The sequence below is a fragment of the Bubalus kerabau genome, chromosome 3 (genome assembly GCF_029407905.1).
Source record: "Bubalus kerabau isolate K-KA32 ecotype Philippines breed swamp buffalo chromosome 3, PCC_UOA_SB_1v2, whole genome shotgun sequence".
In the NCBI taxonomy this organism is placed as follows: domain Eukaryota; kingdom Metazoa; phylum Chordata; class Mammalia; order Artiodactyla; family Bovidae; genus Bubalus; species Bubalus kerabau.
Window position 1 is genome coordinate 13,176,716 of NC_073626.1, and position 14,003 is coordinate 13,190,718.

The 14,003-nt window shown below is 41.4% G+C and overlaps 1 protein-coding gene across 2 annotated transcripts in view; it reads left to right on the top strand.

Moving 5' to 3' along the window:
* Nucleotides 1–14,003, top strand: part of RNF144B (ring finger protein 144B) — a 145,988-nt gene that overhangs the window by 111,441 nt on the left and 20,544 nt on the right. For both annotated transcript variants that reach the window (XM_055570743.1, XM_055570742.1), the window contains exon 4: nucleotides 10,513–10,573. In XM_055570743.1, the coding sequence (XP_055426718.1) occupies nucleotides 10,513–10,573 (61 nt within the window). The remainder of the gene's footprint in view (nucleotides 1–10,512; nucleotides 10,574–14,003) is intronic.

Sequence of the window (14,003 nt, forward strand, 5' to 3'; positions counted from 1 at the left end):
TTGAAGGACCATTTCTGTCCTCATAGGTCATGCTAAAAGCCTGCCTGAAGATGGGCATGAATTGCAGTAGTCAACTGTTCTTAACCAACTTGCCACTATTTTTTTCCCCCAGAATAAAAAACAAATGCAGTGGTTGTCTCTCATTTTTGAACTGAGAAATGATGAGATTATAACGGAGCTATTGGTGGCTTCATCAGTTTATATGGGGTGACTCTTTTCAAAGCAAATACCTCACACACATGAACTTGGGCTATACCGTCTCCCTTTCTGACTCGCTTGACATCATACTTTGCTCATATACAGTTGTTATTATAATACATAGTTCTTAATCTATATATTATTGAGCCTATCACAGTGGTACATCCAGATTATGCTTCTCTGGATTCTGTCTCTGTGACTACTTTTCCTATCATTAAAAAAAAAAACACACACACTTATTTTTATAGGTAACACATAAATATACTTTGCTTGTTAAGAATAATTCTGGTTAAGGCTGAGGTTCCCTTTGTGATGCTCTGTTTGTATTACAATACATGATCCTTCACTGTTCATTTTCTTATAAAATGCATGGAAGTATAAAATTTTTCCTCCTTAAAGGACACCAGGAATTTAAGTTCTTTCCTCTGAATGCTTTCCTATGTAGGTCTAGCTCACAGAGTTGACTCTGCTTCATATTTGTGTCTCCTGCAAGCTTTAATGCTTCCAAATTGGCTCAGCCGTGGCTCTTTGCCTTCACTTCAATTTATCGGGAGTAGCTTCATCAGCAAAGGATTCAATGCCCAATCCAAAACCTGTTTGCTTATGTAAGACACAGTGGAAAAGGCAGCTCCCCTTCAATGTCATGGAAGCTGGTGGGAGGTAGTGACTGGAGAACTTGTGTCCTAGAGGGGCACCCACTGAGAGCCAAGGAAAAGAAAAACTTTCCTCTCTTGCGTCATTTGGTCCTTCCAGCTGTTGCTCAGCAGTGTTTGATCCAGGAATCTTGTCCAACATGGAATTATGAAAGGCAGGACACAGATGGTTGGTTCTGATAGCATTACTTTAGGCACAGCCTTTGCTTGAAGTTAGTAGCCCTATTAAAAAGGCGGTAACTCACTGAAGCAGTTTCCTTACTGTGTTAGGGAAGTAACATAACCATCACTTACAGGGAAGCATGAACCATGTGTCTGGTTCATGTCAGATTTGAGCAGCAAGCACATAAATGCCTACCATCACAGGACCTGAGAAGTAGGACTTTCTCCTGTAGCCAGCTGGTGGTGGATGGCTGGGAACAGCTTCTCACCTATCCATCCTCCTTCCAAGTCCGAGGGCACTGGAACAACCCACCTTTGCTGCTGGTGCTATAGCATGTACCAGAGGGCAAATGGATGCAAATGTTCTTCTAAAGAACAGGGGCTCCAGAATCTCTATAGGAAGGGATTTAGGGTGGGACGCTGTGGAAAGACTGGGATGGGAGGTGTGGGGGGTGCCAAGAAATTTAAAGCTGCATTTGCAAAATAACAGTTTTTATTCATGGAAGTGAAAGTGTTAGTCGCTCAGTCATGTCTGACTCTTTGTGACCCCATGAGATATAGTCCGTCAGGCTCCTCTGTCCATGGAATTCTCCAGGGAAGAATAGTGTAGTGGGTTGCCATTCCCTTTTCCACAGTATCTTCTTGACCCAGGGCTTGAACTTGGGTCTCCTGCTTTATAGGTGGATTCTTTACCATCTGAGCCACCAGGGAAGCCCCTTAGTTTTTCCTCATATCACATGTTTATTTAGGGTAGTTTTGATAAGTGAAGTGAAAGTCGCTGAATCGTGTCCAAGTCTTTGTGACCCCATGGGCTTTACAGTTCATGGAATTCTCCAGGCTAGAATAGCTACCCAGGAGTGGGTAGCTGTTCCCTTCTCCAGGGGATTTTGCCAACCCAGGGATCGAACCTAGGTCTCCCACATTGCAGGTGGATTCTTGACCAGCTGAGCCACCAGGGAAGCCCAAGAATACTGGAGTGGGTAGCCTATCCCTTCTCCAGCGGATCTTCCCGACCCAGGAATCTAACCGGGTTCTCCTGCATTGCAGTCGGATTCTTTACCAGCTGAGCTAGGCTGCTGGAATTGTAACAGATCCCATAGTTACCCCCAGTCACCCTTTAGCACTGTCTCCACTTGCCCTCTAAGTAATTAATTAATTAGTTAGACTGCGCCAGATCTTGGTGTGGCATCTAGAATCTTTTCATTGTAGCATGTGGGCTCTATTTCCCTGACTAAGGATCGAGCCCAGCCCCCCTTCATTGGGAGCACCGAGTCTTAGCTGCTGGACCACCAGGGAAGTCTCACCATCTTTTTATTTAACTCTGTTTTCCTCCTGTTATCAAGAGTATGACCCTGGGGCAAATGGCCATATTGCCGCTCCTGTGGTTTTAGGGTCTGAATGGGAAGGGACTGAATGTGTCTGTAACAGTCTTTGGCTGTAATATGTGTTGGCTGAAAAAGAGTAAAACTTTGGGGCAGCACAGGATAAAGGAATCTGCTATGCTGGAGTCAATAGACACTTTTGAGATTCCAAGCTGACTTTTGTTTTAGAACATATTTAAGGCTTTGTGTTAAAACTGCATGTGAGTGGAGAGTGAGGTTTCTAAGCTTCTTCTTTAACTGAAGGCAAATAAAAGAAGACTCAGCAGTGGTGGAGGGAATGTATCACATGGATGGTTGTGCACGTGGGAACATCCCTTTTACCCATCAGTGGGCTGAGGGCAGGAGGCAGGGCATGACGTGGGAAGATGTCCTGAGGCCTTGTTGTTTAGTCTCTAAGTTGTGTCTGACTCCTTGCAATACCATGGGCTGTGGCCCACCAGGCTCCCCTGTCCATGGAATTTCCCAGGCAAGAAAACTGACCTGAGCATCGAACCTGTGTCTCCTGCACTGGCAGATGGATTCTTTACCACTGAACCACCAGGGAAGCCCAAGGTGTCTGTAGAACAGGTGAAAAAAGAAGACCAAAAGCAGCCCTTTTCTGAGAGGTTCCTGGTCCTGGAATTCCAGGTCTCCTCCACCTTTCAGTTCCCCAATGAGCCCTGCCTTCTGGCTCTAAGACAATGACGCCCTCTTGTTTTCTCAGCTATGATTTGATAGCTGGTTTGAGCTTGGTTTCCCTGGTGGCTCAGTGTAAAGAACCCACCTGCCAATGCAGGAGATGCAGATTTGATCCCTGAGTCAGAAGATCCCCTGGAGAACGAAATGGCAACCCACTCCAGTATTCTTGCCTGGAAAATCCCATGGACAGAGAAGCCTGGTGGGATACAGTCGATGGGGTCAGAAAGGAATTGAACATGACTTAGTGACTAAACAGCAACAGCAATGAGCTTATTTACTACGGTCAGATGAATGGGCAAATGTACGGGTTCTTATTTTCTGGGTTGTGATAGGAAACATTCTTAGTTTCTGTGTTAGTGCAATAGGGCATTTATCACAAGGCCAGTATTATTTCTCTTGTATTTTTTTGCAAGTCACGTGTATGTGTGTGTTAGTTGCTCAGTCGTGTCCAACTCTTGGCAACCCCATGGATTGTAGCTCACAAGGCTCCCCTGTCCCTGGAATTCTCCAGGCAAGAATACTGGAGTGGTTTGCCATTCCTTTCTCCAGGGAAGCTTTCCAACCCTGGGATCGAACCCAGGTCTCCCACATTGTGGGCAGATTCTTTACCATCTGAGCATAGCTCTTCAAAAATTGCCAAAACCTTAACATGCTGTCATGATCAATTCCATGGTCAGTTCCGTCTCTAGATATACTGATCTTTTGTATTCTGTGTTCAGCCTGTTCCTTTAATTTTTAAAAGCAACAGTACCAGAAGTGTGCTTTAAAGGGTCAAATCTAAGTAAGGTCTGGCCTTTTTTCTTTTTCCCCTTCTGTCTTGCCTTTCCAGACCTTGATGGTAGTACATATACATGAAAGCCAGTCCCCAGCTTTTGTGTTTTAACCATTTCACTTTTCCAACTAAAAGACAGTATATATTGTATGTATCATTGTAATGAGAACACATTGCACTCTTAGCAGAGACACTTCTCTGGCTAGCAGTCCTGTCTGCCCTCTCTTTTTCTTTAGTCTTTGTAAGGTTCGTGTCAATGTAGATGGTGATGCTTGCTCAAATATTATGGGATGGGCATAGTTCATAATGGTACACAAGGATATGTCTTTTATTTCTTCCATTTGTGGATATTAGATCTATCCAGTTAACTTGTATGTATAATAGTTATAGCACCCCATATATACATATATTCTGAATTCCCTGCTTATGCTCTGGTGTAGGTGGAGGGGATTAGAAAAGTGAAGACTTTCAGCAGAGTAGGAACTGAGGATTTAATAAGTATCCCCAGGCTTATTTTTAACAACAACAACAAAGACAGTGATTCAGGGCTTCAGGTAATCAGTAGGTTTTTGCTGTTAATATCCTGGTATTATTGTTTTTGTTCTATTAAAATGAAACTGAATTTGCCTTTTCTTTGAATTAAAATTTTTTTCTTTTTGGAAAGAATTTCTATAGTGATGAGGAGAAAATGTGGTCTTTCATTCTTGGATAGGAGGAGAGATAAATTTTTGTTTAACAGGTGAAAGTGAGTGAGTGAAGTCGCTTAGTCGTGTCCAACTCTTTGCGACCCCATGGACAGTAGCCAACCAGGCTCCTCCGTCCGTGGGATTTTCCAGGCAAGAATACTGGAGTGGGTTGTCATTTATTAGTACAAATTCCAAAGGAGAAATAATTAAAAATCACTTTCAATCAAGTGCAGGATTTTTTTAGTAGTTGGTTTGAGGGGAATGTTCTCTCACTATTTGAAAGGATACTTAGAAATTTTTGTTTCTGTTGCATGAATATGAGTCCAGTTAGTAATGGATTAGAACTCACTGAATAAAATAAGTACCAGTAGTTCATACTGATCTAAATAAATAAATGAACAAACAAATACATGAGGGATAAGGGACAATCTTTCCTTATAATAGAATTATAATTTACAAATACAGAATGATAAAAATCAAAAATCATTATTGAACAAATGCCACAATAATAATTATAGGCAAGAATTATTTTTTAAAAAGTCTTACAGAATTGTTACAATATTGCTTCTGTTTTATGTTCTGGGTTTTTGGCTGTGAGGCATGTGGAATCTTAGCTTCCCGACCAGGGATTGAAGCTGCACCCCCAACATTGGAAGGCCAAGTCTTAAACCCCCGAACCACAAGGGAAGTCCCTAGGCAAGAATTATTGATAAATACAAAAATTAGTAGGAAAACCTATGATGAGAAATAGGATATTTGTAGACTCAAAATATCTCCCTACAAAATACTTGCTGGTTACAAAAAATATAGAGATCTGACAAATCACCTTGCTGTGCTATGCTCAGTCATGTTCAACTCTGTGACACTATGGACTGTAGCCTGCCAGGCTCCTTTGTCCATGGAATTCTTCAGGCAAGAATACTGGAGTGGGTTACCATTTCCTACTCCAGGGTATCCTGACCCAGGGATCAAACCTGGGTCTCCTGCATTACAGGCGGTTTCTTTGCAATCTGAGCCACCTTGCTGCTGCTGCTGCTAACTCGCTTCAGTTGTGTCTGACTCTGCACAACCCCATAGACAGCAGCCCACCAGGCTCCCCTGTCCCCGGGATTCTCCAGGCAAGAACACTGGAGTGGGTTGCCATTTCCTTCTCCAATGCATGAAAGCGAAAAGTGAAAGTGAAGTCGATCAGTCATGTCCAACTCTGTGCGACACCATGGACTGCAGCCTACCAGGCTCCTCTGTCCATGGGATTTTCCAGGCAAGAGTACTGGAGTGGGGTGCCATTGCCTTCTCCACTGAGCCACCTTAACCAAATTAAAAAGTTAATATTGACAGTAACGAGACAGGTTGTCCTCATGTATCTCCTGATGGCCCAACATCACTTCTGTGATATTCTTGCTAAAAATGCACAACCTCAGCATAATCATGAGAAAGAATCAGACAAATCCATGCTGGAGAATATTGTACAAAATAAGTGGCCTGAACCCTTCAAACATGTTAAGGTCATGAAAGCCAAAAACATACTGAGAAACTGCCATAGATTGGAGAAGGTTAAGGAGGCATGGCAACTAAATGCTAGGTGGTATCCTGAATTGGATCTTGGACTGAGAAAAAAGACATTACTGGGACAATTTGTAAAGTTTGAATATGGCCCTCAGATTATTTTATATCAATGTAAATTTCATTATTTTAATAATTAACTGTGGTTATGTAACTAAGGTGTTCCTGTTAGGAGAAATTGAGGGGAATGACATTTAGGAACCCTATACAAGTTTTTGCAACTTTTTGTAAGTCTAAAGTTATTTCAAAATAAAAAGGTTAAAAAGGAATGTCCTGATATATCTTTGAATGATTTGGAATTGCTTTGTTCACAGGAAGAGGATAATTGAATACATAACACACCTCATTATAATCTGTTCTATTATTCTCTAGGATTTCTGTTTTGCAATCAATTTTAGTGTCCTTGTGATTTATTTCTTTTTTTAAGCAGTAGTTCCTTAACCTGTAGCCTGATTGAACCTTCAGTAATCATCCTAAACATTTATTTCAATTTTATAATTGTAAAAGACCTTGAGCAGTAGTGACTTTGCTTCAGATTGCAGTGGAACCAGGAATTTAATACTCTGAATCATCTTTTTTTTTTTTTTTAACTAAAGTTTATACATACAAAGTTAAGTAAGTCAGAAAGAGAAAAGCAAATGCTGTATATTAATGCATGTATGTGGAGTCTAGAAAAATGAGATAGGTGGTCTTATTTGCAAGGCAGAAATAGAGACAGATGTAGAGAACAAACGTATGGGTACCATGGGGGAAGAGGAGGTGAGATGAATTGGGAGATTGACATATATACTCTGTTGATATTGTGCATAAAATAGATAACTAATGAGAACCTGCTGGGTAGCACAGTGACCTCTCCTCAGTGCCCTGTGTTGCTCTAAATGAGATGGAGATCCAAAAAGGCGGGGTGGGGGGGGTGGTATATGTAAATATACAGCTGATTGACTTTGCTGTACAGCAGAAACTAGTACAACATTGTAAAGCAAGTATACTCTGAAAAAATTAATTTAAAAAGAAAAACAGAAAATGTCAAAGTATATAAAAAAACATTTCAGAAAATTAGCTCTAATCTGTGAAATCTAACAGACGATAAGATCAAGGAATAGATTTTTTTTTAACTTATGTGTACATATTACCTCCTGAGTAATTTAAGTTCCTTGAAGGCAGCTTCTGTATCTCCTTCTTTTGTATCCTAAGCTTCCAGCCAACACTTTACCCATAATAGACTCTAAATGAGTATATAGAGAAGATGTAAGTCCAGTAGGGAGGCTCTGGAGAAGGGAGTGGTGTGTTTTGTATTAACTTGATTCCAAAAGGATCAAACAGAGTGAGAAGTGATGGAACTAACTCTTTGTGATCACAGATTTCAACAGGAAAATTGATTTACTGTGTTAAGGCCTAATTCCATACAAAATTTTGATCTAGAAAATAATAAAATAGGAGCTACAAAGTAGAGGAAGAGACAGAAAAAGCTAGAGACCTCTGACTTCCCTGTTGGCAGTAATGTGTGCTCAGATGAAATTTATCTTTCTAGTATAAAATTAAACTTCCATCGCTACCATGGTTGACTTTTTTACTGAATTAATTTCTGTCATTTTTCTCATTAGAATTTCATCTCTGTCTGAAACATTATCTCATCTCTTGTTTGCTTTGTCTTCTATCAACTCTGTTGGACTTAGCTGTTATATAAATTGCTTGTTATTGATCAGAATTTTTAGGGGTTGACTTTCAGGGGCTTGAAGGTCTTCATCAGTTCAGAATCTGTTTTAGGTGGTAGCAGGGCTTCCCTGGTGGCTCTGTTGGTAAAGAATCACCTGCAGTGTGGAAGACTGAGTTTGATCCCTGGGCTGGGAAGATCCCCTGGAGAAGGGAACCCTACCCACTCCAGTATTCTGGCCTGGAGAATTCCAAGGACTGTATAAATCCATGGGGTCGCAAAGAGTCAGACACGATTGAGCGACTTTCACTTTCACAGGCAGAGTACAAGACCGTCATATAGAATCAAAAACCTTAAGTGGGTTTTGGGGGGGATTGTTAAAAATAGGTTTCTAAAATATCACTGAGGTCTCTTAGGTCCAGATGACGTCATTCTCCAAGTACCCTTGGCCCCCAAATTAATGTACGATTAGATTATTTGTCCTCCACCTGCAGTGAATCAGTGACTGTCAAGAATTTTACTGATTTCTTAATGTCTCGCTTCACAAGCCTGTACGTTCTGTGTCCAACTCTGCATTTTATTTGAGACCCCTTTGTCTTTCAGGAAAGAGGTCCAGATAGTATTATAACAGATGAGACAATACTTTCAGTATGATAAAAGCCTAACTGAATTTAAAAAAAAATTAGAGTAAAACCAATGTCACATAAAATTAACCATAATCAAGCTGCTGCTGCTGCTAAGTCGCTTCAGTCGTGTCTGACTCTGTGCGACCCCGTAGACGGCAGCCCACCAGCCTCCCCCGTCCCTGGGATTCTCCAGCCAAGAATGCTGGAGTGGGTTGCCATTTCCTTCTCCAGTGCATGAAAGTGAAAAGTGAAAGTGAAGTCGCTCAGTTGTGTCTGACTCTTAGCAACCCCATGGACTGTAGCCCACCAGGGTTCTCCATTCATGGGATTTTCCAGGCAAGAGTACTGGAGTGGGGTGCCATTGCCTTTCCCATAATTAAGCTAATGAGCTTTTATTTAAGGTGCCAGATTGAAAATGCAACTTTTCCCCCCTCCCCATTGGAAAAAAAAAATGTTATAATTAAGTTTATGTTTTACCTGATTTTAGTTGGTACATAGAAGGCTGAACTTGCCTATTTTGTTGTTCTTCATACATTTTAGCTAACTTAGCTTGATTCATGGAGAAGGCAAAGGCACCCCACTCTAGTACTCTTGCCTGGAAAACCCCATGGACAGAGGAGCCTGGTAGGCTCCAGTCCATGGGGTCACTAAGAGTCGGACACGACTGAGCGACTTCACTTTCACTTTTCACTTTCATGCATTGGAGAAGGAAATGGCAACCCACTCCAATGTTTTTGCCTGGAGAATCCCAGGGACAAGGGAGCCTGGTGGGCTGCCGTCTATGGGGTCGCACAGAGTCGGACACGACTGAAGCGACTTAGCAGCAGCAGCAGCTTGATTCATTTACAGAATAAACAAATCGATTTTTTTTGTAAGGAGGAGAATTAGATTTTCATTACCTTTTAAAATGTATCATGGTTGTTAAATACCATGTTAGATACCTTATTTTTAAACTCAGGTTTTCTCAAAGCAGACTGCCATTAGTTGCAAGAGCTTTTATCTAGATAGATTTTATAGCAAAAGTATGTCATGTTTTACAGTTGCAATTTCCAAGGCTAAGGCTATGTGCTTTATCCACTTGATGAATGTCTGGAAACCTAAAGTCCTTTGATTTTTCTCAGTTGTAAGTCTTTGAAGCAATGTCAATATATTTATATGTTGACGTCAGTGGAATTATTATTTTTAGAATGCCAGTTTAAGAGCAGTTTGCTTTTCCTGCATCTGCCTTTGAAATGCAATTTAAAATGATTAATCTGAAATGTCATTTAGTTAGATATGAATCACTGTTGTTTATTAGTGCCATCTGAAATGGAAATGGGCGCTTAGCCACAAGAAATATCTTTAGGCACGTCTTCTCTGCCAGGGCATGGATGACAATGAATGATCACCAGAGGCCCGTGAAGTGATGTTCGTCAAAAGAAATGGTGTTTCTATTGCTTAGAAAGTACTATTCCCTAGCTGATGAATGAAGTTATGTTATTCCTGAGGCAGTATCTGCCTGATCTTAAAGTTTTAAAGCTAGAATTATAATCTTGTTTTCTTTTTTCATAGAAACCCCAGCTACTTCCTGCACTTGAATCATCAGGCTTTATTTAAAGAATGGTGCTCAGTAGGTTAAGTGAAAATCTTTTAAAAATGTATTAAGTGAAGAGAGAAAAGGAGCATTGTTACTATATGTGCACAGATAATTTGCAAAGTCCAAACGTTTGGTTGTCTAGTCTTGTTTGTTGTTGTTTAGCCCCTAAGTTGTGTCCGACTCTTTTGCCACCCCATGGACTGTAGCCCACCAGGCTCCTCAGTCCCTGGGATTTCTCAGACAAGAATACTGGAGTGGGTTGCCAATTCCCACTAGTCTCGATTCTGATAAAAGAATGGAAGATGATCACTGAGTTCTGTCACTGATGCCTTGAGCAGGGAATCCTAACCATGGCTGAGGATTGGGGATGATTTGGGAACTGCTGCTTCTGTTTAACTGCATGAACAGTATAAGGAAAATGAAATTTGCAGATAGCTGGTATAGAGAAGATACAGTAAACCAGATAAGAAGAAGGGATCATAAAAAGACTGGTAACTTGGGGCTCCCTGATGAAAGTAAGGAAAGACGTGAAATCTCATCTTTTGAATGTCTCTGGTTTCAGATTGCCTGTTTGGTACCTGTGGATCAGTTTCAGCTTTATCAGCGGTTAAAATTTGAACGAGGTATGTACATGCTCTTCTTTTCATCCTGAGGGTGGATGTGGTTTTACATGTGTCCTCTTTACACTAACCTGTGTGTAAGATTAAGGCAGCTGTGAACTGTCAGCAAAGCCACAAGGGTACTCAGAAAAAGGCAAACTGTAATTGCAACATAAAATGTTAACTTTCTCAACCACAGCCAGAAAAAAATGCGGACTAGCAGAAAATTGAACTTTCCTTATGTTGGTTGTTGTGTAGTTTTAATTGGGCTTATGTGAGAGAAATTCTGCAAAAGTTAAATACTTTCACAATAACAGTATGACAAATAGAAGTGAAGTGAAAGTCACTCAGTCGTGTCCGACTCTTTGCAACCCCATGGTCGATACAGTCCCTGGAATTCTCCAGGCCAGAATACTGGAGTGAGTAGCCTTTCCCTTCTCCAGGGGATCTTCCCAACCCAGGGATCAAACCCAGGTCTCCTGCATTGCAGGCGGATTCTTTACCAACTGAGCCACAAGGGAAGTCCATGACAAATAGAAAGTGACCCTCAAAATCAGTTTTACCACCACTTTCCCTGCTTTCGAAGATCACTTCAAAAACATTAATCCACCCAAACATTTTCACTGCTCATTGTGATATCCACTGTCCTTCTGATTATACTTGTAATCATAGCTAGCGACTGAGTATATCATTCTAATGCTATTTGCAATTGCGTGCTAAGTCACTTCAGTTGTGTCCGACTCTTTTGGGGCCCTATGGACTAGAGTCGCCAGGCTACTCTGTCTGTGGGGATTCTCCAGGCAAGGATACTGGAGAGGGTTGCCTTGCCCTCCTCCAGGGGATCTTCTTGACCCAGGGATTGAAGCCATGTCTCTTATTGTCCCTGCACTGGCAGGCAGGTTCCTTACCACTAGTGCCAGCTGAGGAGCCCTGCTATTTACAGTGTATTGGACTAATTTTCTTTCTGATCTTAGACTTGGGGTAATTTATATAGCTTTTCTATTTGTATTACCTGTTTATCTGTAGGAATCATTTTTTTGGGGGGGGTGTGTGTGGTGTGTTTTTCCATATCTGAGAAGTAGGAGAAGATTGTTTTCCCTTGGACTCACAGGACCTGTGTAATCTCATCAAGTATGTAAAATAAACTCTAACATGAACATCCAGTTTTCCTGATTGCTAGCTTTTGAATCTGGATTAATAAAGTCCAGAGGTAAGAGAGTAAGGAAAGAAGTGAACTATTTTTTTTTTAATGGGCCAGTAAATTTGGAGAACACAATTTATCTCATTTAATTTTTGCAATTACCCTGACAGAAAATTCTTACATGAAAACAGAAAGAGCATTAAGGGGGTAAGGATAGGAACATTTGCAGGAGAATCACAGGATGGCATTCACTGCCTTTGACCAATGTTTGGTTCAGTCTCATAGGCTTATTTTTCTCAGCAAGCCAAAAGCAGATTCATCTTTCATGGATACGTCATTTAACGAAATGTATAAGACTGGTATATTAAGGTGGAATTTAATTATTAAACAATTCTTGGGCTGCATTGCTTTGCATTGCACTTTTGCCCTCTTTTGTATGCTCATGCTCAGTCGTGTCTGACTCTTTGTGACCCTGTGGACTATATAGCCCACCAGGCTCCTCTATCCATGGGATTTCCCAGGCGAGAATACTGGAGGCGGTTGCCCCACTTTCTCCTCCAGGGGATCTTCCTAACCCAGGGATCAAACCTGCGTCTTCTGCATTGACAGGTTGATTCTTTACCATTGAGCCAGTAAAGAACATAATTTATGAAGCAACAGAGTGGGGAGTGTTTTGAGTTCAAGTGAGACTATTCCATCATAAAAACTTACATGCTAAAGCAAAATGCTGTCCTTATTCCCCAGAGGCAATAACAAGGGATGTTTTATAGGGTATTTGCTAATATAATTGTTATAAAATTCTGTGGAAAATTCTGAAAGAGATGGGAATACAAGACCACCTGACCTGCCTCTTTAGAAACCTATACGCAGGTCAGGAAGCAACAGTTAGAACTGGACATGGAATGACAGACTGGTTCCAAATCGGGAAAGGAGTACGTCAAGGCTGTATATTGTCACCCTGCTTATTTAACTTATATGCAGAGTACATCATGAGAAACGCTGGGCTGGAAGAAGCACAAGCTGAAATCAAGATTGCCGGGAGAAATATCAATAACCTCAGATACGCAGATGACACCACCCTTATGGCAGAAAGTGAAGAGGAACTAAAAAGCCTCTTGATGCAAGTGAAAGAGGAGAGTGAAAAAGTTGTCTTAAAGCTCAACATTCAGAAAACTAAGATCATGGCATCTGGTCCCATTACTTCATGGGAAATAGATGGGGAAACAATGGAAACAGCGTCAGACTATTTTTTGGGGCTCCAAAATCAATGCAGATGGGTGATTGCAGCCATGAAATTAAAAGATGCTTACTCCTTGAAAGGAAAGTTATGACCAACCTAGATAGCATATTCAAAAGCAGAGACATTACTTTGCCAACAAAGGTCTGTCTAGTCAAGGCTATGGTTTTCCCAGTGGTCATGTATGGATGTGAGAGTCGGACTATAAAGAAAGCTGAGCACTGAAGAATTGATGCTTTTGAACTGTGGTGTTGGAGAAGACTCTTGGAGAGTCCCTTGGACTGCAAGGAGATCCAACCAGTCCATTCTAAAGGAGATCAGTCCTGGGTGTTCATTGGAAGGACTGATGCTAAAGCTGAAACTCCAGTACTTTGGCCACCTCATGCGAAGAGTTGACTCATTGGAAAAGACCCTGATGCTGGGAGGGATTGGGGGCAGGAGGAGACGAGGATGACAGAGGATGAGATGGCTGGATGGCATCACCGACTCAACATGAGTTTGAGTGAACTCCAGGAGTTGGTGATGGACAGGGAGGCCTGGTGTGCTGCGATTCATGGGGTCGCAAAGAGTCAGTCACAACTTAGCGACTGAACTGAACTGAATTGATATAAAAACTTTGCAGTCTCAAAACAACTTATAGGAAGATGCAAATAGGATATTGTGGAACATGCTGTCAGAACCAGCAGAGTCAGATGAACTTTAGGTTTAATGGATAAAGACATAGGCTGATACACTGTCTATACTGTCCTGTGTGGATTCTGAGCTAACCAGAGGAATTGATGATGGGATAGTTTATATATCAGCCCTCCCTAATCCATCCACGTGGGCTGCTTAGATTGAGCATTGCAGTATCACATGCTGATTAATGGTGTCAAACATCTGCTCTGGCATTCTCTCACTTTATCCCAATATCCTCCACTATATAAATACATTACTGCTGGAATAAAGGCATTCACCTCGTGAATGGATGTGGCTGGTAGCCAGTGCCATGATTGGAGGGCTCTTACCTAGAGAAAGTCTAAGGAGGTAGGTTGCATTTTCAGACTTCTTAAATGGTGAGACCCGTCAATCTCACC